The sequence below is a fragment of the Callorhinus ursinus genome, unplaced genomic scaffold (assembly GCF_003265705.2).
Source record: "Callorhinus ursinus isolate GAN/ISIS: 27379988/994484 unplaced genomic scaffold, GSC_fseal_2.0 scaffold27, whole genome shotgun sequence".
NCBI lineage: Eukaryota > Metazoa > Chordata > Mammalia > Carnivora > Otariidae > Callorhinus > Callorhinus ursinus.
Window position 1 is genome coordinate 90915 of NW_027397089.1, and position 24622 is coordinate 115536.

General features: G+C 34.6%; 1 protein-coding gene across 6 annotated transcripts in view; it reads right to left on the minus strand.

The window, feature by feature from the left end:
* Positions 1-594: 594 nt before the first annotated feature.
* LRRK2 (leucine rich repeat kinase 2) overlaps positions 595-24622 on the minus strand; it is a 141248-nt gene continuing 117220 nt past the window's right edge. For 3 of the 6 annotated variants that reach the window (XM_025879596.2, XM_025879594.2, XM_073877696.1), the window contains 10 exons: positions 19710-19880; positions 18329-18429; positions 13360-13554; positions 12119-12312; positions 10670-10742; positions 9717-9901; positions 6459-6611; positions 4636-4844; positions 2721-2792; positions 595-2124 (listed from right to left, as the gene is read on the minus strand). In XM_025879596.2, the coding sequence (XP_025735381.2) occupies positions 2003-2124; positions 2721-2792; positions 4636-4844; positions 6459-6611; positions 9717-9901; positions 10670-10742; positions 12119-12312; positions 13360-13554; positions 18329-18429; positions 19710-19880 (1475 nt within the window). In that variant the 3' untranslated portion in view covers positions 595-2002. The other 3 variants (XM_025879595.2, XM_073877694.1, XM_073877695.1) reach the window with 3 other exon arrangements.

A 24622-nucleotide genomic window follows, 5' to 3' on the forward strand; every position in this document is an offset into this window, starting at 1 on the left:
ATTTTATTTATTTATTTGTCAGAGAGAGAGAGAGAGAGTGCACAGGCAGGGGAAGAGTCAGGTAGGGCAGGCAGAGGGAGAAGCAGCCTCCCCGCTGAGCAAGGAGGCTGATGTGGGACTCCATCCCAGGACCCTGGATGACCTGAGCCGAAGGCAGATGCTTAACTGAGTGAGCCATCCAGGTGTCCCAACGGGGGCTCCCTTTTTAAATTTAAACTTCCGCTCCAAAATATTTTTTTTAAGATAAATGCTTATGCTTTTATAAAGATTAGTAGCTTATTTGGGGGTTCTAGACAGAAAAAACTTAAAATAACTGTCAATTTTTTATAAATTGTTCTAAAGTCATTTTTTACTGTACTCAAGAGTGAATAATCCTACTTAAGAAAATTTTTATGAAAACTTGAAAAAGAAATAGATCAGGCCTACTAGGTTTTATCCTGGGATCCTGGAAACTATGTGTATGATAGAAAACTGAATAAATCCTAAAGAAAAAACTTTAGTTAGCATTTTCTATATATCTCATACACACATTAATGCAAAATTTCATATTAGACAGATTATAGACATATATGTGAAAAATAAAACATCACAAAGTTTTAAAATTCTTAAACATGCTTTAAAAATGTTTATTATTCCATTCAAATACAATGTTCATTTTATATATTTCTTCATAATTATCTTTGTAAAAAATTGCAATAAATACAAAGGAACAATGAGAAATATCACAGGAACAAACTCCTCCATTATTTTTAAAATCATCCTATAAAACAACATCAGTCAGTTCTGAGAATTAAATGGACTGGTTATCCTATCACAGGGAATTGTTTGAAATTATGAATATTGGCCAGGGCCAACGAATTTACCAGAAATGTTCTTCCTTAAAACAGAACAGCACTCAAATTGTTTCCTAGATACTTGGCCCTGATATTCTTACTGTGGGAAGATATTTAAACAATTTAGGTATAACTTAGGAGACTAGGTTAGGAAGTATTTTTACCCATCATAGCCTGAAGCTCCTTCCTTCTTCAGCAAACTAAAGTGTTAACATACTTGTGCCCATGGTCCTAATGGGAGTTGTGGAATCCTGTAATTCTGGAAACGTGCTTTTTTTCCCGAGTGATGCAGGATTTGCAGAGTCACAAATTTAGGAAGAGGGTGGGTAGAAGTGTTAGAGCAGAGGTTAGGAATGAGTAACCAGAGGTCTGGCTTACCACTGAGAATCCAAATTAAAACATAAAAAAAATCACTTGAAGACTGAACATTGTATTTACACCAATTATACAAATTTCAGGGTATCCACATTCAAAGATAGAATCTTGCAAAATAGTAAAAGAGAAAGTGACTGTGTTTTTCCTGGCTATGACAACATGTTACATTTTCTCATCAGCACTTTTCATGACATTTTCTTCCAGACGGAAGGAAGTTGCATGAAATGCATTGTTTGAATCAGCAACGAAGAGAACGCACATCCCAATGAAGGGCTTTATTAGTGAAAATTCATTGACGGTTTACAAGCCTATGTGATAGCTGCATTTAAGAGCAATCTAAGAAGAAATGTATTACATGTGAAACGGGTCTAATAGTTTGATTCTACTTTGCAGAATACCTAGAAAGTAAGCAAACAACAGTCTTGTTTAAGTGCAGAATTTTAAATAATGTTTACTTTCCTTACAGATAACAGCAACAAAATTAGTCACTTTGTAAATTTTAGTATGACTCCTGCAATTATGTACTTTTTAGATTTCCTTTCATTACTTAATCCACAAAATTAATTAGGATGTGTAGGAAATATGTTATATTTTCAATAGTTCTTCAAAACATATTTTCACTGATAATTATTTTTACACATATTTATATTTAAAATAAGATATATAAAAGTTCCCTCATATGCACATGAGCTATTTCAAAAAGTGGAAGAACCCTTTTCATATGTAAACACTTTTAAAGAAATATTTACAAGAGAATAATCTTCCCATCCAAAGACAAATATCTCCAATATCTCTTATTCAACAGATATTCTTCTCATTTTCTCAGCTAATTCTTTTCTCACTTCAATATGTTTTTCTAAATTTTGCACTTCATGTGGAAGATTGATGTCCCAAACAGACAAACAAGATTGTATCTCTACAAAAGAAAAAAATGAAACCATGTTTCAAAGATCGGCCATAAGGCATTTTTATTTTATTTCAATTTTGTTCATTTATATTTAGTTGTCTTGTACAAATATATATATATAAATACAGCTAAAAATAATGTACTAAATTACTGCTATTTATAAGAAACTCCATTTGGAAAATGTTTAAAACATCTTACAGGAACTACTACATTTCAAAAAGAGTATGGACCTTTAATAATCTAACATTTCATTTTTTGAAAGAAATCATTTTTTCAAACACTGTTCAAAATCAGACCTAATATGGCTATTGGTAAGTTGTAAGGAAAAATACCCACATTTAGCTTAAATGTGGGCTAGTTCTCATTTTATAATGGTTGGTATTTCTACTTTATCTCAAAAAATACTGAACACTGCTAAATCACTGAAACTTAATTTTGAAGATTTATGTTTAAATTATTTACACTCTAAAGAAGCTACCAATTAAAACTGCCTGAAGTATTATAGCATATGTTATATTTATTATAAATGTATAAAACACATAACATGTTATAATCATCAATGTCATTGCAATGTGTTTGGAATACAGTATCTTATTAAACATTACCTTTTTGGCATTGTGTACTTTCGGTACTTTTCCGGATATACCCCAAAACCAGCATGACATTTTTAAGGCTTCCTTTAAAAAAATATGAGTCTTCTGTTAAAACAATATGTTAAGTTGGACTTTAAAAAGTCCTGGAACTTACTTTATAATTCTACTTTTTAGGAGACACTTCAACTATATTGACTAAAAACTCTCCAAGACAAGCAATTATTTAAGGTTCAAAAATTTGTGATCTACTCCTTGCTATAATTTCTATGAATTGTGTCAATCTGAGAAAACAATTTAACCTTTGAAAAATGGTTTTAATGTTTATACAGCCCAAGTTATAGTATTAAATGAGATCATGTGCATGAAGGTGCTTTGCCACTAGTCAAATGTGAAGCACTTGGATGGATGTATATACTGAGAGTCTGTCACTGAGACATACTTTCTTCCCAAGTCATTTGCTAAGAGGCCCTAGAGAAGCCCTAGCAGTAAAGGGGTAAACAAACACATGCAAACTCAACCCACATGGAGTTTATGTTCTAGTGAGGTGACTGACATTAATGAAAAAAATCCATGACCAGGACCATTGCTATGCAAGAGAGATGTTATGAGAGCCCCCAAGAAAGAAGTTTGACCTCATCATTATTGACTTCTCAGGGGTTTTGATACATGAACTGTCATTTTGAAGAAAGACTTAACTTAGTCTATCTTCTTGGCTTAGTTAGCTACATTAACTTAAGTTAAATAAGCCAAGAATGAAACAGCACATGAAAAACCTTGTGGCAGTATGAAGCACGGTATTTCAGAGGGCCTGAACACTATTCTAGAGCAGAAAGCGCTGGGAGGAATGTGGTAACGGGCAGAAGCTAGGAAGGTGAGGTGAAGCCATATTGTGCCTGCCACACCTTGTAGATTCTGTTCAAATTTACCTTTATTTTAAAAATCAATTAAACCCACTGAAATCCCAGATAATGTCAATAAGGAACCACCACTTGGGTCCTAAAGTACATACGAATTAAATCAGAGGTTGGAACAACCTTGGTAGAATAAAACTAGAGAGACAGCCCACTAGACACCTACTGCTCTGCTTGCGTGGACATGTATCCTGATAGCTAACCAAGCACTCACAGCATCTAATCTAACTCCTTCTGTGCAACTCCAACATCCATTCATAAAAACTGGGTGAGAGTAAGGAGAAACACTTGTCATTGCTTAGTATATTCCTGTAAAAGGAATTTACTCTTTTCTTCACCTGTCAAACACATTATGACGTATTTGCTCAAGTTATATAAACTCTAATTTCGCAGAACGTAATCCCATTATGTTATTTTCATGATCAACTTTGCATATAAGCTAATACTGTACTCTAAGCCAAGTAATTAGTTAAAAGAAGACAATGGAATGTATTTATGTAAAAAACATTTCACATGCTGTTATGATTTCTTCATATTTAAATAGAAAAATAAGAGCAAGAAAAGATGAAGTTTGTGTAAAACATCATGATTGTCAACACTTGCACATTGTAGAGTTCAGCATATATTGTTACAAGAATATAAATTTGCTTATAGGATGAAAAACCAAACTTAACAAGGGTGGGAAGCTTAAACTGATCAAAATAAACATTTGCTTTAATATCTTTGGTTAAAATTTAAAAATACTCAACATTATCTATTTCCTCTTTTTGCCTTAGGTATAAGAAGCAAGATGCAAATTTAGTGCTCAGCCGCAATAATCTGCTTCTCTATGGGACTTAGAGCATCTACTCTCTCCATTTTTTTAATGACCCCATTCCAAATGTCTCCCACTCCTGTTTCATTCTGTGACCAAGACACTTCAAATGACATTGGAAAGTGAGAGAAAAATTAAAAATAAAACCATATTTTTATAATCTCAGACAATACGAGAAAAGATCTAAAGGAAAGAAACTTACCTAACTGTGCTGTCATCATGACTCTGACAGAGTCACAAAAATTGTGAATTATACGTATAATTCGACGAGTTGAAAGATCAAGGAGTAAAATATGGCCTCCTCCAGTTCCTATCCAGAGAGCAGTGTTCTTCTGGAGGCAGAGGGTTTTCACTCTCCCAGAATAAGACAGTTTGTGCTTTGATTCTGCATTTACTTTGACCATTTCCTCCCTAAAACCATAAAGTATGCATTAATAGTTTTATCAACAACTAAGAGATAAAATAGATGTATATCTACATATAAATAATATATACAGCATCTTAAATTATGAATACATGAGAGTATACATCTTATATCATTAAAATCCTACAAAACTGGTTTTGCTAAATAGAGAAGGCCGAAGTAGCTTCTCTACTTGAAACAAATTATCAAAGATAACACAACCATAGCCCCTTAACTTCAAGAAATTCTAAAGTACATAAAATGGATATAATTTTTATAAATAATAAACCTATGTAATTCAGTAAAGAAAAGAATAAATTTGCCCAATATAAATAGAAAAAGTTATTTTCAAAAGCTTTCCACGAAGTCTAAAATTTACAAAGGAAAATTAAATTGTAGTCATTTGCATGTATAAGATATCAATACCAACCACTAAATTCTTCCCTGAGCCAATGAATAATTCATGACAAAAATGAGGTGTCGAGAAATAAAAGAACTCTAATACTTCTAGAACTTCAGGAAGTAAGGGAGTCTTCATCAGCCAGAACTCCCAGCACTTCAGAATATAAATCGCCTTACCATCCAGAGAAAAACGAAAAGATCCTAGGAGAGTAAACTTTGAAGTCTCATTTTAAAGACATAGGGCATAATCTAAATGTTTTCCAGAGTATAAAAAATCTACATAGTAAAAACAAAACAAAAGAAAAAATATAAAGTGGCTAGCAAATAAGGCTGGCAGTGGTCCTGTTTCCCAGCAGCAGCACACAAAAGATGTGTTTGATTTAAAGTCTGAGATTTGTGTCTGACATGCTGGATCAGACTAAGAACTGGCTGTCAGTCTCGTGTCTTGACCCTTCGTCCTTAGGGACTTAGTGCACTGGTCAGTCCAGTAGGTTATCCCCCATTTTTAAAACTGTTTTGTGACTTTATCTTTAGAGCAAAGTATCCTTGGACCTATAGGATAAAATAAGTAGTAAACTTTGAGGGCTGCCTGGATGGCTCAGTTGGTTAAGCATCCAACTCTTGGTTTCTGCTCAGGTCATGATCTCAGAGTCATAGGATTGAGTCCCATGTCGGGCTATGCACTCAGCAAGGCATCTACTTGGGATTCTCTCCCTCTGCCGCTCCCCCCATTCCTACTCTCTTTCTCTCCCTCTAAATAAAATCTTTAAAAAAAAAGTAGGAAACATCGATACTGTGACATCACTAGATGTACCATCAGCAATGAATCCAGTATGATCACTCTCAATAATGTACTATTTTTTGATTAGAGAATATTTTTGGAATACCTTGAAGAAACCATATACATTAGGTTTCTTTTTTTTCCAAAATGAAATTTGCTAGATACCAAGAGATTGTGCTAAAAAGCAGTAACAATTTTGTTTCTGAGTTTTTGTTTGTTTAGTTTTCTAGCTAGAGGTAGAAACAAAGTACTATTAGTCATACTTCCTTTCTCTGTGAAATCTGAAATGTAAAGACAGCTCTTACAAGCATAAAATAAAGAACCAATGACATTGTACCTACAGTCAACAATATGTTATACACCTAAAAATTTGTTAAGAGGATCAGTGTCACATTGTATTCTTTCCACAATAAAATACAATAAAAAACAATTAATTTACTTTAAAAAGTGCACACAGTCTATTAGTTCACAGAGTTTTTCAGTTTTCTTATCCCGTACTTCCACAAATGGGCTATTTTTCTTAGCAACGTAGAGAGCCGTGTCTACCACCACCGCTATGATGTTGGAATCACTGAAAGCTGCATAAGAAAACCTAGAGGGAAAGAAAGAATGTCACTACTATTCATTTCTCGCATACAGATTGGCTACCATAGGCCCTATCTTCATGGCAAATTCCTAGTTAGTCCTTGAGGCTTAACTTAAATGTCAGCTCCTCTGGAATTCATCCCTGACCTATCAAAATACACCAGTCATTCCCTTTCCCGCACTGGTACTAGTTGTAATACTACAGAGCTTATGAAATGTAAAATTGTATTTATGAATTAGTACGTCCCTGACACTAGACTATAAATGTGACTTCTTAAGGGCAAGGACCATGTATTTTCTATATAACTACAATCCAGTGAAGAGTCACCAAGTACCTATCTATCTAGTGATAGATGGGTGAGTATCTATCTAGAAAAATGCCTGGTTAACAAAGTGGGCAGTTTGTGAAGTGGATGGACAGAAGAATGGATGGATGAAGAATGAACTAACAGAAGGAATGAACAACCACGAAAAAGTAAAAATGGTTAAAGTTGCAATACAATCAGATAAATGACATGAAAATGTCACAGGGTGTAAAAAAATCTTTAGTTTGTCCTAGGGTAGGAAGATTTTTTCCTCCATCTTTCTTGTCCTGGTGAAGGAGGCAAAAACACGTGTTGCCAGACAGCCACTCCATTTTAGGCAATTCCTTCCCGAGTTTTGCTGTATTTAACAGAAGACAGCCAAACTAGTCCAAATAGTCCATAGTTTTAGAATGTATAAAATACTTTTGTGTGTTATCCTATTTGATCCTCAGTAAAAATCTTATAAAATATTATAAATCTCAGTATCTGTAATTACAGAAAGCTTACAAATGCTAAATAACTTGCTCAAGGCCACCTGACTGGCATGGTACAGAAGCAGGACTCTACACAAGTCTTTGGAGGCCCCTGGCTCCAGAGGCCCCATCACCTTTTACTACCCGTCATGGTTCTGTCAGTGCACACCGAGGAGTAAGGAGGGCGGTGAGGATGAAGCAGCATCTAATCAGCGATGTGGTATCTGCTTAGCCAGGGAGAGACCAAGGCAACAGGAGGTGCTTTTTGAGAAGAGAGTAAATATTTCCATGTGTCTATGAAACTGGGTCCTAATCTCTTTTGGGAGGTGCGCAGCTTTGAGCCTCATGTTTTTGAGCAGCTTTGAAAGCTTTATGTCTATGGGTGATCTCTCTGGTAAAGTGTTTATACTCCAAATCTTACATGGAAATGTAGGGCATCGATACCCATGATCTCATAACATGCTCTATGAAATTTAAAAAAAAGAAAACTGGAGGCCCTTCTTTTTAAATATTTTCAGGCTTGTTTAGGTTGGTTAAAAGTGTAAATTCCAGAATGAGAATAAGTTTATCTAAACATGTACCACACACTAGGAAACAAATCTGTGAACATGACAGAAAACAAAAATCCTCACCCACGAGAACCTACAATACATAGCAATGTATCTGAACCCCAACTCTACTTTTGAATCACCTGAGAGCCTGAAAAGAAAAATACTGACACCTGGGCTCCACCCCATGATGAATTCTTCTGATTTATTTGGTCTGAGGTGAGTCCCAGGCAGAAGATTATTTTCAGCTACCTAGTGGTTTCTAAGTGGGGCCAAGCTGAAAACCAGTAGGTCTAGTATTATTAAGAAAGCATTTTTGAAACTTCTTTTATAACAATGAAGGGAAATAAGAGCTGCAACGGGAGAACAAATCCAAGGCACCTAATCTGCACAGGTGGAATCAGAGACCACCACTCAGAGGAAGCAACATCTGAATTAAACTCAGCAGGGAACACAGTCATCATCCAAGAGAGGGAGAACCCTAGTTTAAATATATAGCCAGGGAAATAAACAAAGCTGTCTTTGAGAACTGAGATGATTTCAGTTCGGCTAAAGCACAGAGGGCAAGGAGGCTGCAAAATATTAATTTAGAGAGGGAAGCAAGGGTCTGGTAAGCTCTCTTAAGAAATCTGAACATCATGTAAAGGACAATGGGACTTGACAGGGGGTTTTAAGCAAGAGACTGACATCAGATTGATTTGCATTTTAGAAGAGCCCCTCTGTCTGCAATGTTGCGAATGGACTAAAGGGAGCACAATCAGAGGTTGAGAACTGGTTAGAAAGATGCTCTTGATAACATGGTCATCGATGGTGGATGACAGCCTGCTCCATGGAAGCAGCAGTAGGAAAAGTGAGAAATACAAGAATATGAGAGTCAATTAGAAGGAGAGTTAAGTAGACAAAGGAATAAAGGACAAAGGAGTGAAGGATTACTCCCAGAATTTTGGTCTTGGGCAATTGGGTAGATACTGAAAAACCACGATATTCCAAGATAGGGATTTGTGACTCAAAGCAATTAATAATCATATCTAATATTTACTAGAGCTTACCAAGTGCTGGGCATTATGTTAGCTCCCTTTATTAATTTTGTCTAGTCTTCCAAACATCCCTTTGAGATAGAATATATTACAATTCTCAGGTTAGAGAAGACTGGGTATTTAAGAAGTTCTTGCCCAAGTTTACATAATCAATACATGGCAAAGCCAGTATCTGAACTACAATTTGTGCTGTTATCCACCAACCTATGCTGCTTCTCCCTTAGGAATGAATACAGAAGAACCAACTGCAATGATCTGGTTAAAATGCAACTCTAAATATTGAAACAACAAATTGGGACAAGGTTTATAGTTTATTTTCACTTGAAAGTGGCTATCACTAACTTTGCTGTAGAGAGGACATCTGTGTAATTATCAAATCTAGAGATGACTTTATTCCTGAGGCATATGTTTCTTATAATCAACATTTAATGGGAGTTATCCAAAACACATATGTAAAACCCACAGATGAAGTAAAATACTGAATTTATTGCCTATCAAATTCATGTTTAATTTGATACAGAGATAATGAAATTGTTACAAATTTAGATTGATAAATACTACTAAGATTATCATGGTTTTTCATATTTTATCTCAAACATGATGAGGCTGGATGATATCTTTAATAGAAAAATAAATTATGCATTTTAAAAGATTTTTACTTGGATTGCAATAGCATTATTGATATTGATTATAAAGAGAATAAACATGAATAAAGCAGTAAATTAATTGTACAGATAGAAATAACTTACAGCTGATTTGTCTTTGTCTCAATGAGCTTCTGAATGGTGAAATCATCAGAAAATGAGAAAAGTTTTGTACCACATCCTCCCCACATAATGTTTTTTTCAGTTGAATTCATGGATTCACTCAAACACATCAGTGGAGTACTGACATTTCCTATATTTAGTATCTTCAAAGGAGCGGCTCCTTTACACTTTGCCAAGAAGAGAAACACATTCAATAAACTGAGTATCTGCAAAATGAAATGCTGTATAATTTGCTGTGCTTTCTAAAAGCTACTTTTCCATCGTAAATGGCTAGAGGTCTTAAAATAAAAATTCAAGATACATTTTTCAAAGGATTTATGAAAACACGATTCAATTCAAGTGGAATGCAAACCAATCTCTGTACTTCTCCATGCAAAAAATTTACAGGAAATAGCTCAGGGATTATACTCTACTTGTTTGTCTCTCATCAGATAATCAGCTTTTTGATAACAAGGAGTATAAATGGGTAGGATGTTGGATAAATAGATGGAATTACAGATGCATGGATGGAGGAAAGAATAAATGTTTTATTGATAAATGAGAATCTGAAGAACAGAAAGTTATATGATTTCTTCCAGACTAAAGAAAAATTTGGTGGCCAGCCAGATTTAAAACTTAAGTTTTGTTTTTTCCACAATATATTAAGGAATTATCATTTCATTTATATAAAAATAGAATTATTTTCATTACTAACATGTTAAATCAGATCTCATTTATCATTTTATCCTTAGTTCATTCATATAAAATGTACAGTCAGTCAACAAGTATTTATAGAGGATCTATTGTATGCAAGACTTTAGGAAAAAAAGATGAAAAGCAGAATTTCTGACCTTGCTCTTAGGGAGTTTATGTCATTTAGAAGAGGGGTGGGAATAAGCATACATAAAACAAATACCTTAAAACAATTTTTGATGTAGAATGGATTCAACATTTACCTTAACAGTTTTATCTTCAAAAATTGCTAAATTGCCATCCGCAGTTCCCACCAGAAGAAAATTTTTTTGCTTGCTAAAAGAAAAAATATCAAAATTGTTATAAAAAGAATGGTGATATTGACCGAGATGGCCATAACGTTCCCCTCTAAAGTTGACTAAACTTTAGACAGGTTTCTGCGTGACTATGGGCCCCTGACCTCCCTTTTCTTACAGCATTTATTTAGAAAACTTAACAACTGTAAATTCTTTCTCTGCCCATTTGAGATGTAACCCTCCCAGACTCTTGTCAGTTTTACGGCCCAGGCCCAGGTATGTCTCTCTGGGAACTAGGAGCCTTCCTTTTGAAATGTAATCATCAAGAAAGGCAGGGCGCCATCTCCCAGTCTCTGTGGGAGGGTAGGAGCCTAACTTCAATAACGCAAAACTAACGAATCGCTGAACACTACATCAGAAACTTATGATGTACTATATGCTGGCTAACTGAACATAATAAACAATAAAATAAAGTAAAGTAAATAAAAAAATAAAATAAAATAAGCAACAATTAGCAAACACAGAAGGCCTAATCACACTGACCCCCCCCCACATATAAAGTCCTCCAATACTCTTCCACTAGCTCACCCCAGCGTTAAAAACTCTGCCACCTTTTGTTTCAGCAGAGAGAGCTGAGTTCAGTCTCTGTCCCTTATTGCAATAAACTTAAATAAAGTCTTCCTTGCCTATTTAATGCCATCAATGAAATTTTTCTCTGACGATATCCAAATAATTTCAACTCCAAAACTGCCCGTGGAGTTTCTATTTCAGCTGCCAAAAACTTGAGTTTCACATTTTTTCTAATATTTATTTTCCAGTATTGACTTAAACCAGAATCATACATGGGGTATAATCTTAATGGCTCCTGGAAATCATCCTGCCCCAAGTATTATAGCAATCAGCCTGTGACTTAACACCTGCAATCCTGCCATTTAGATAAATTCCTTTGAAATGAGATCTCCACAACTTATAATGCTTGAGTCATTTTCACCTATTAATAACTTATCAATTCATTTATTGGATATTTTCTCAATTTGATAGTGAACTGATATGTTTTAAACCAGCACATAACAGGCTATTAATACTCAAAAAAAGGATAAAGAAAAAGTCATCCCTGAAAAGGTCCTACAATGAAAAGCAAACTGATGTGAGGGCTGGTAAAGAAATAGACCAGAGCTGAAGTAACACCAGCAGGCCCTTCTTGGCCTGAAGAAGGGACTGATCTGTTTTATAACGGCCGCAGCTTGAGCTATAAGAATATCTTTGTGGCCTCCCACAATGCCCTTTAAAATATGCAAATAAATAGAAATATGTTAAAAATGAGCAGTTTTTGCTGAAGCAATAACAGTTTTCCACACAATTCAGTCATATAAAAGGTATGTAATTTTCTCCCAAAGGTCAAATTCACTATGGCACCTTTGCTTGGGAAAGGGATTGCAATACAAGCAAGTCACGGAATCAGTCATCTTTTCAAGGGTATGTCTCTTTTCCCCATCTTCAGTATTGATAACCAGGAGCATGCCAGACTGTGTCCCACACACGATCCAGCTTTCCTTTTCCACAGGAAGAGGTACCAAGGCCAGGCAAAGTATTCTACTATCAATAACTTCCTGTTAAAAAAAGAAAAGAAAACACACTGAAGAACTTGATTCAAGCTGAAGTGACTAGAATTTGAATAGAATGAAAATACTGTTATCCAGACACTTAACTCGTTTTATTCTCTTGCTTTTAATTTTAAAAACAATGCCAATTTTACTTAACTTTCAACAATAAATGAATTAACTGGCAAACAATTTTGCCCTTCTAAAATGCATCGGAAACTAGAATTAAAATTGAAATTTGTTTTTCGGTATCATTATTTCTCACTCTGTCAAAATAATATGAGGGTACTGTTCAACTTTAAGAATAATGATTAGGCATAACATTTATTTCAAGGCAACAGTCAAAATATTAGGTTATTTTGTAAGTCTAGAAATTTATCTTTTATTTGCTAATACAACTTATTGATCCATCTTGTAAAGCTGGGCTCAGATTTCTTCTGTCAGTCATTTGTGTGCATGCACCCCCCCCAGTCTGAGTGCTGGCTACCAACAGCTCAGAGCAGCACCCGCCACTGCAGAACTGCCCTTCGCTGATGGGGGGGCTAGCTTGCCGGGAAATGGCTGGGAGGTGACACCACACCCATCCTTGGACAGACTGAAGCCAATGACTGACTGCCATGTGGGAATGAAAGACTGGCTCCCTTCAGAGATCAATCTGTGCTGCTATTCATACCCCAGAGTTTCTCATGGCTAAAGATGGAGGGTAGATTTCCTCAGAAACCACATTTTTATGGAATCTCTTCCCCCTGTTCTTTTTGACTTCCTTCACTTCCTTAAAAGTTACTCTCTCCTTAAATCACTTGTACAAGAAACTCTGTCTTAGACTGTTTCTAGGAATCCTGACCTAAGACACACATATACTATGCTTTTAAAACAAAACACAGCCAATTTAATTTCATGTAAATACTCTTATTCTACCAGAAAGCTAAATAATACTCATATATTGCTTTCATTTAATTTCTTCCAAAGTAACTTTTTTAACTGACACATGCTTTAAAATCATCCACCAAATAAATTTTCTAAAGTATCTGTAAGTTAAAGGGTACTTGAATTTACCTCAGGAGTGTGTTTTTCTGTATTTAAGTCGAGAAATAAGAGCTGCCCTTTATCACGGTGCCCACAGCCCAGCCAGATGCTTGCATTCTTGCTGCTATGATTTGTAGCGACCATGCATTCAACACTGAAGTTTTTAGGTATTGATATACGTCTCATCAGACAGATTAACTCAGCTGAATTCAAAGTGTCAAAGACCTGAGAAAGTTTAAAAATAACAAAACAATACACATAAAGTTAACATATGTCCTCTTGAAAGATATTATTGTGCATAATGTAGAATGATGTGTTATAGCTCTATCAAGGAAAACCTAAATCTGTTAAACTGTGATCCAATCCAAGCAACAGGATAAATAACCCAAACTACAGATAAAATTACATTAAAATAATACTTATTTTTAGACTAAACATGAGATAGATTCTTTTGTCTGTATGGTATGTTTTGTAACTTGAAAAGAAAGAAAATCTCAAAAGTGCCAACGGAACAGAAATTTAACAGAGTCAGGAGCTATTTTTCACCCAGTTTTATACTGCAGAGCCACATCATGTTACAGATAAACACTGGCCACCAATGGAACAGACCTTCTGCCAACTGAAGGGAAAAGAACTTTTGATCTCTGGTAATGAAATTCACAAATCACTTCTAGATTCCATTTTCAGGGTTCTCTTTGAAACACAAAAGAACTAGAGAGACAGGCAAGGGGGGTGGGGACCACTATAAGGAAACAGAACCAGGACTCAGGAAACTGGAATTAAAGCCATGACACAGCCACTTGTCTTCCACCCACGAGTCTCTGAGAAAGCGCCTTATTCTCTATGCCTCATCTGACAAAGGTGATGAGTCTACCTATCTTGCCTAATATATACTGTACTTAAAGATTAAGTGGGTATGTCAAAGTCAAATACTGTCATATACTAAAAAAAAAAAAAAAATTCAAGGTAGTTATGTAATCTATAAATATAGGTGAAGTATTATTGAAAATAAAAGGAGGAAAGAGTAAAACAATAATTAAGCTATGAAAATTTCACTGTGAAAAAAAATTTAAAAATACAAGTGATTAACACCAGTGGGGGTAACCAAAATACAAGTGAATAACAGCAGTGGTAACCAAAATTTACAAACAAGTGGACATACAAATGGCCAACTAGTACATGAAAAGGTGCTCAACATCACTCATCATCAGGGAAATACAAAGCAAAACCAGCAGGAGATATCACCTCACACCTGCCAGAATGGCTAGAATCAAAAAGACAAGAAATAAGAAGTGCTGGCAAGGATGGAGGAAAAGGAAACTTTGTGCGTTGTTGGTGGGAATATAAATTGCTGCAACCACTATGGAAAGCAGTATGCAAGTTCCTCAAAAAATTAGAAATAGAACTACCATGGAACTTCCAGTTCAGGGTATATACATAGAGGAAATGAAATCATTATCTTTAAAAGATATCTGCACCCCCATGTTCTTTGCAGCATTATTCACAGTAGCCAAGATGTGGAAACAACCTAAATGTTCATCAATGAATGAATGAATAAAGAAAATATGATATATATGTATATGTATATACAATGGAATATTATTCAGCCATAAATAAGAAGGAAATTCTGCCATTTGTGACATGGATGGAGCTTGAGGGCATAATGCTAAGTGAAATACATCAGAGAGAGACAAATACTGTATGGTATCCACTTATACGTGGAATCTAAAATATAATAAAATAAAATAAACAAAACAAAACAAGCTTCTAGATACAGAAAACAGACTGGTGCTTGCCAGAGGCAGGGCATGGGAGTAAGTAAAATGGGTAAAGGGGGTCAAAAGGTACAAAATTCCAGTTATGAGACAGGAATGTAATGTATAGCATGGTGACTAAAGTTAACAATACTATACAATATATTTGAAAGTTGCTAAGAGAGTGGATCTTAAAAGTTTTTATCACAAGAAAAAAAATTGTAATGTGTGAGGTCATGGATGTTAACTAAACTTATTGTGGTAATAACTTCATAATATATATGTATCAAATCATCATGTTGTACACCTAAAAACTAATACAATGTCTATGTCAATTATGTCTTAATAAAACTAGGGGAAGGGGGGAAGGCAGGGAAAGTAGCCAAGATAATTACATAATGTTTGTTAAAGTCAGTGTATGTACTCAGCTATTTTTGAGTAGAAATTTTAAAGTTGAACAAAAATTTTTCAACGAATTATGATACAAAATCAAGAGTCCACAACATAAAGAGGGCTCTTGTTTTGATCTATTAAAATCTGTTTCAGTTCAAAACATAGTAAGCAATCTATTTCTGATAATATGGTGGAAAAGGTTAGTTGGACAAACCACCTATCTAAAAGCAACTTAAAATGCTAAGGAAATTATTTTTTTATTTTTTTAAAGATTTTTCATTTATTTATTCAAGAGAGAGAGAATGAGAGATAGCACGAGAGGGAAGAGGGTCAGAGGGAGAAGCTCCCTGCCGAGCAGGGAGCCCGATGCGGGATTCGATCCCGGGACTCCAGGATCATGACCTGAGCCGAAGGCAGTCGCTTAACCAACTGAGCCACCCAGGCGCCCAGGAAATTATTTTTTTAATCTCTTAAAAATATTAAAGATCTCACAACATCTTAAGGACTTACCAGGCCAAAATATTAGTGAAAGACAAAATCCAGTGAAAGACAGAGAGGTCAATTGAACCCTAAAGTCAGATATTTCCTTAAAGGCATTTGTCTATTGAAGGCAAACTGATATGTGGTTTTCGTTATCTTGTCGGCCAGTGAGAAAGAAGTTTAAATCTAGAGGCTGCCCAAAGTGAAGTCCAATAAAAGGTCTGTTCCCATAAAGCTGGGACCCCAAAGGGCTACATATCCCGAGTAAATGAGAACCAGGAATAAAGCCACCCCATGCTTCCACTTTCTCTGGTACAAGGAAAGATGCCTGGGACTTTACAGACAAAGGGGGAGGAGGGAGAAGAACCCTAAGAAATTGTTATCCACAAGCTTGCTCCAAAGACTTGTAGACCAGATTCCCATCACCTCGGTAGTGGAAAAAAAAAAAAAATCTCAAGCAAGGAATTGAATTTAAAGCAATTTACAGCAAGAAAGTTTGAGAAAAAATGCAAAAGGCCTATATGCAAAATTATAAAACTATACTGAAAGACACTTAAGAAAACATCAATAGGCAGATAACTCACATTCAAGAATAGAACGACTTATGAAGGGGGGAAATCGGAGGGGGAGACAAACCATGAGAGACGATGGACTCTGAGAAACAAACTGAGGGTTCTAGAGGGGAGGGGGTGGGGGGATGGGTTAGCCCGGTGATGGGTATTAAAGAGGGCACGTTCTGCGTGGAGCACTGGGGGTTATGCACAAACAACGAATCATGGAACACTACATCAAAAACTAATGATGTAATGTATGGTGATTAACATAACACAATAAAATAAATAAATAAATAAAAAAGAATAGAATGACTTAGTATCATAAAGATAGAATCCTCTCCAAACAGAGGATTCAGATTGGAGATCTTGCAGATTCACTGCAAGTCCAAACCAAATCACAGTAGGGTTTTTCATAAAAGTTGACAAAGTGATTTTAAAATTTATATGGAAAAACTAAGCTGAAGAATAGCTAACACATTCCTAGAGGAGAAAAATAAGTAAAGAAAGGAGACTTGTAAAGTGACAGGAATTAAGACAGGATATTAGAGGAAGAACAGACAAATTGACCAATGCAAGAGAACATGTGTGTGGATGTGTGTGTATCTGACAAATTATAGAGTGAAAATGGCAGGGTGGGGGGGATCAATAGAAAAAAAAAGGAATAAACTATTTAATAGATGAAGCTGGAAAATTTAGTTATCCACATAGGAAAAAGGAAATTGGATTCAGATAAAAATGTCAATTCTTGATGGGTTAAGAACTTAAGTGTCAAAAGCAAAACTTTTAACCATTTTGAAGAAACCACAGGTAAATATTTTTGTGATTCTGGAAGAAATAAGGACTTCTTCAAACAGGACCCCAAAAGTAATAACCGTAAAAAGGTTGTTAAAATTTATCTGTATTAAAAGTAAGATATTCTGTTCATCAAAAGGTACTCTACAGGAAATAAAAAGGCAAACCACAGACTGGGAAAAGAAATTTGCAATATATAACCAACAAAGGATTAGTATTTCTTTTTTCTTTTTCTTAATTCATTTGTATGCAAATAATCCAATAGAAAATAGGTAAAGTAGTGAACAGGCATTTCCCAGAGAGTAAATATATATATAATCAATGAACATATAAAGAGATGGTCATCCTTATTAGTAATTAGGAAAATATAAATCAATATACAAGACAACATATTTTGGAAAAATTATGAACTCAGATAGTACTACATTTAGGGGGAATATATAGAGAAATGGCTACCCTAACATACAGATGATGGAAGTGTTAAGCTGGTACAACATCTTCAGAAAATAATATGGATATTCACATAGCCTATGACTCTGCAGTTCAACTCCTAGGTATATATCACAAAGCAGTTCTCATATATCCTGCACTAGGACACAGGTACAACCATGTTTATAATAGCAAAAAACTGGAAACAATACCGATACCCATTGACATGATCATGGGTACATACATTGTTGCTCACTCAGTGAGTACAGGAACACTAACCTGGGTAGTAAACATAAGGAAAAGAAAAGCAAGAATTATCTCAAAAGTCAGCAAAGTGGCTACATCTACAGGGAAAGGAAAGTGATACAGTCAGGAAGAAGCATAGGGGGACTCCCAGGTGTTATCAATGCTCTTTATTTTGAGCCCTGTGTGGTGGGGAATATAGAAGTTTTGCTTTATCACTGTTTGTCATATGTGTGTATGTGTGTGTTTATTTATATATTTGAATATATATGTGTGTGTGAAGATTATATATTTGTACATACATGTATTGGATGTTCTGTAGAAAATATTGATAAATTTTGACTATAAGAGTACCTGGGCAGAAGTAGGCCTTTCTTGAGGATTTTCTTTCAAACACTTTTTAATTAACTTCTCAACCATGGGCCATGGGGCACAGCCATATTCTTTAACTGGATCTAAAACATTCAAAAACACATGCTCTAACATTAGACAAAGCATAACAATTGCTTCATTTCCTTTCAATGTATATGAGAGGTCCAGACCATGCAAAGGAAAACACTGATCTCCATAATCCTGTATTTAGTTTGGATCTACTTATATCACAAACTTAAAGATAATTTTGTTAGCTTTATCTCTACTTGAGACATCAAAAAAGACATCTTGATTTTTTATTATATTAAAAAAAGACACAAATACTGATTGAATAAAATAATAGATTTTTCATTGCACACCTGCATTTCACATATACTTTGAAGATACTTTTGTTCATATAATAATTAGACTTCTATGGAAGTAGTTTTTTATTTTAATATTTGAAGTTGGCAAGCATTTAATCTTCATACCCCCACAGTCGGTTTGTGCACATTTCTTTTTTACAAGACGTATGCCGTTCTCCTGGCTGGTATAAACCAGAACCTGGGAAATGTCACTGGACAGCTAACTAGTGAAATTAGGGCAATGACCCAGATTATGTTGAAAGTTCATCCAAATAATAATAAATTTCCTTTTGCTGGGAATCTAAAGGCCCCCCCCCTAAGGAGGCAGGCAAAGCTATATTCCCTGTACTTGGCACACAGCATACACTCAAAAATATTTCTTAAGTTAAGCACAAAGCAGAAAATATGAGAAAAATTTAAAAGAGTACTTTGTAGGGGGAACTGAAATAACAGTCGAGGATGAATGACAATGTCCTAGAATTTCTTAAAAGCATGAGACAACCATTCAAAATGAGATCTGATCTCATTAGACAATCATTTGTTAATTCTTATTAATATTTACTACTAAAAATAATTATTATAAATAATTGAAGCTTCCATTCCTGCATATAAATTATCTCCCTCCAAGAAAATGAAAATACTCCAAGCTAATGAGCACATAGTTAGTTACTCTTTATAAGCACAGAAGTCACTAAGCATGGAGCAGTAACATTCAATTTTCAGGCATTCAAGCAGTAACATTCAAGCATTTCAACATTCAACATTCAAGCAGTAACAGCAATTTTCTTTTCTGAATATTATTCTACATCAATGTTAATTTGGGATTTTTTTTTAAAAGCCTAAAACTGCTATCTTTCTTACATGATTTTTATTAATGTGTCGCAGGATTTAAGAATATTCAGGCACCAAACAAAAACTCATCAGTTGTGCAGTGAATTAAGTATACAATTAAACAACTTGGAAATAAAGCTGCTGATATAAAAAATAATCATCTTTATTGTAGATAAAATAAAACTTACCAGGTAATTTTCCCTGTATTGCCAGTTCATCAAACTCATTTGGAAACTTCAAACCCTCTGCTATTCTACCTCCAGTTGTCAAAATGTCATAGAGTAGTAAACCAAATGAATAAACATCAGCCTGCTGGTTATAAATAACATTTCCTTTAGCAACTTCAGGTGCACGAAACCCTGAAAGTAAGCAGATATATTAATAAATATGCCCAACACCAGGCTCATAAACCCAAGGAGGCATATTCTTAGGTACATATGCTGATGAAGAGTCAAGGAGATGAGTTCTAAATCAGGCCATGTCCTCTCTATAAGGAGATACACAGATCAAGCCAATTAACAGCCCTGTGCTGACATTTCACCCCAAAATTACTCTTCAAAAATAATAAGGATAAACATTCAATAATTATTAATGTTTCATATTTAAAGAAATTAAGCTTAATAAGGAAAAAAAAACCTACATCATTTTTCTCATTCCTAAAAATAACTATTCCCAGGGAAGTGTTTCAAACAAAGGAGAGGTCAGGAGGGCGAGATTTCTAGACTTCACTCCAAGTCACTTTAACTTGACTGAAGTCCAATGCCTTCATTATTTCCAGAACTTGTGACTCTACTTCCTCTACCCAATGGAAAAATGAAAATAAAACTATGACTAAGATAAAACAACACCTCTCTCTCAAGTATTGGTTCATGACCGAAATTCTCTTACAAAGGGAAATAAAACCTTTCATTTCACAAAAGAGATAAATCACTTCTAAATTCTTCAAGAAAAGGGAGTAATTTCAACATGATTCACAAGAGTAAAAATATCAACAATCTCATGAAAGCCAACTCTCAAAAGAAATTGGTTAAATAATGTATGCTATGCATTAACTTAAAAATCATTTTTAAGATGACATGCTATAATGTAAATGAAAAGAAAATGTATGATATAATTCTGCAAGGACAGAAAGTTATCAAATGTGTGGAAAAAAATCAACTGAGTTAATTTTCTTAGCTATGATAATGGTATTGTGATTATGTAAACAAACATCCTTATTCTAAGGAAATATATGTCAGTATGTTTAGGCATGGCAGCATGATGTCTGCAATTTAATTTCAAGTCTCAAATTCATATACAAAGAAAGAGAAAGAAAGGACAGTGTGGCAAATAGTCAATGATCAATTAATATATGAAGCGCATATGGGTGTACATAGTGCTATTCATTCAACTTTTCTGTAGACTTAAACATTTTCAAAATAAAAAGTTTACAAAGAAATACATCTAAATGTAATAATGATTATTTCCATATGCTAAAATTATTAGCTTGTATTTATTATTATTTTAATTTTTTATACTTAGAAATTTTTTCTTTTTTTTTTTGGCTATGTAAGGGATTTTTTTTTATTATGTTAAGTTAGCCACCATAATGAACATACATGAATGTTATCTTAGTTTAAATACAGAGCCAGGGAAATAAAGTATGAATTTATAGCCTTCAAGAAGTCAATGATTGAATTTGGAAAGAGTTCTGTTTGACAGAGTTTACCATCAAAAGATGAAGTTCAGCAGTCCTTCACCAGGCTGGAAGGACATGAAGACTCAGAAAGATGGGATGTCAGATTTGAGCATGATAGCCCCTACTGTACTGTTAACATTCTCCAGTTAACATGTTGCCACATTTGTTCGTACTCTCTCTTTCTACACACACACACATTCACCATATTCCCACATCTGTCTGTCTGTATATATGCCTGTCTATACAAAGAGACATATATAATAACCATTTTCTTAGAAAAAGGACACTTTCCTACATAGCCATATGTAGGTATCATAACTCACACCCTAAGCTAAAGAATTGTGTAAGTAATTAAAGACAGTTCTTAAATAGATTCCTAATCAACTATATCTGTGACATAATGTAAACATATAACAACAGCTCCTAATTCATATTGCTAGAGCATTTTATAGACACTTTCTTAAGTATTTCATTTGCTATGCACAAAAATCACCTGTGGTGGGCAGATGAGGACTTTCCATTGTACAAATAACATAATCTTTTAAAAAATGTTATATGTTTTCCTAAGGCCACAAAGATAATGAACGATCAAGTCAAGAATATATACAAATAATGAGTTATTCACACATTAGCTAGTTCATCAACAATATTTGATTACCTTTCTAGAATTTAAATGGGATTTTGGAGGCTAATATTAATCTCATCTAATTATTTATTATTCATCCAACACATTTTTGGGGTATCTATTATAAAAAGGTACTATTCAGAGACTATTAAAACGTTCAGCATATTTTCTCCCTTGATAAATTTACTGTTAGAAACACTAGGATTTGGAATCAAGGGGTTTTAGAGCAGAAAAACTCGGGGGTCACTTAGTCTAAATTTTCACCCAAGGCACATATCCTCTTACAAGAGTGTTTATCCCTCTAGGCATCAATCCACAGATGTTAGAGCTACGCAGAAGGCTAGAATTTTTTTTCTCAGTGAGTCGGGGGACACTAAGAAAGATAATTGTGAGGCTATGGAAAGAAGTATTTACTTCAACATGGAAATGATTTTAACCTTATCTTCTCTTTCAAAATAAATATCTTCATTGACACAATCCCCAGCAGGAGAACATAATCCTTATTTATATATTCAAGAAGTATCTCAACTACAATATAAGGCACTTTTAAGTGCTTCTTGAAATTCATCCAATAATTTCTAATGATTTTCTAACTTCTTTTTTTTTTTTTTTTTTTGATTTTCTAACTTCTTGATTGCACTAACAATTTCTTCTAAAGTTATCTATGGAGCAGTAGAGGACTTTAGGAAAAAACTCCCCCAAGTAGTAAACACTGACTGATGATCTGACTGTAATCCATCAAATGGGCTGGTCTGCATCAAATATGTTGTCACAGATTGCAATAAAATGACATTTAATCAACAAAGCATGCAGAATAACATGAGACATTTATCTCCAGTCCATACCTTTAAACACAAAAAATGCATAATATATTGCTAAAACTTGTTTCTCTGAAAAAGGTAGACTATCCACTTGAAAATCATGAATTTCAAAAATGCTGAGTAAACACAGTTTAAATCAGCTTGTCCTATAAAATAACACAATTAACATCCTTGGTACTCTACCAAAATCTACACAACACTGAAACTAGATGGAGAACTTGGGCAGAAATATGTAGGAAAGATATGATAAAGGTGGCATTCAGAGTAGCAGGGAAAAGACAGACTTTTTTTTTTTTTGGTGAGTTGCCTGTTTAAGAAAGAGAGGAGTAGCTGCATCACTCCTTACACCTAATAAACTTTTGATAATCCAAAAGTTTGCACATAAATATATATGCATGAAAGTAGTGAAGACATATTCATAACTAAGTTGATAGTACTGGGACGCAAAAGGCCTTCCTAATCATTCTCCGAAGGTGGGTGGTGAGAGCTGAAGGCTGAGAGCTGGAGAAGTCACACTGTCTTTGGAGAATTTAAAAATAATAAGCAACTGCCTGCACTGGCGCAGATCACCCCCCTCGTTCTTGCCCTTGGTGTAGCGCTGATGAAACATGTCAGGAAAATCAGACTCCAAAAGTAAAAGAAACAAAGTTGTTTATCTGAAAGATTCACACTCTACAACAGCAAAATGCCATTAACAAGGTTGAAGGACAAACCCTACACTGGAAAAATATTTGAATATATGAGAGGCAAAGAGTCAACATTAACTAAAATCAGCTTTACAAATGAGTGAGAACAATGGACAAATGAATAAAGACACAAAAACGTACAGAACATGAAAGGAAAAATACATGTCCTCTATATTAAAGATTGCTTAGCCTCAAAAAATAAGCAAATAAATAAATACTTGGAAAATAAAAACATTAAGTTCTCATTTTTTGAATATTAATTTTGTGAAGATTAAAAAGAATAACTAAGGCCAGAAAGGGAAAAGGATGCTCTAACTCGAGTATGGAGGGAATTTTAATTGACAAACCTTTCTAAGAGGCAATTAGTGTTTCAAAATTCAAAATACACACTCCCAGCAATACCATGCCTAGCAATTTAATGTTTAAAACATCAGTTTCATAAATGGACAATTTTAATTTACAATTATGCTAATTAAAGCACTGTCAATACATCAAAAAGTCAGAAAAAATTTAAACATACATCAAGATGTGGTTAAGTAAATTACTGTACATACTAGCAATGAAGTACTACATAACTGCTAGAACTGATGTTTGACATAGAAAGATGTCCATGAAATATTAATGAGAAAAAGAAAACTAAAGCAGAATTTATAATACATCTATAAAAAACTTAAGCAAATCCAAATCTAGATATAGATATATCTCTATGTTACCAGAGTGTTAAGATTTATTGCTGCTAATTTATTAGAAACACATATTTTGACCTGCGTAATAGGATTTGCTGTTTTACCTCATGCCCTTCTGCTTTGCAAATCAAATCTTACTCTAAAGTGACTTGGCCTGAGCTGCCTTGTCATGGAGTCCTTCACCTCAAAAAGACCAAAGTGATTAGGGGAAAGGGGACCCAGGGTGTTAAGACCTAAGCTCCCAGTATGATCTTTGCCTGTCAGTCTAAACCACGAGAAGATCCTCAAAGCTCTTCTGCATGTACTTTATAATGGAGGACTTTCCTGGAACCACAACTGCAAGTTCTCCCAAAATTTTCACCTTACATTTAACTAAACTTGTCACCATAGTAGTAACAGGAAGAATAAACTTTCAAGCTATTCAATGCATTCACCATGGAATTTCATTTGGGATAAAAATGAACACTTTTAATATTACCTGCCATTGGGATAGGAACATCTCTTGCATCTTTACAAAGGGGCAGTATTGCCACATGATCTATGATCTAATATTATGAACGACCTATGGTGCTCATGGACCATCTTATCACACTGCAGGGACACCC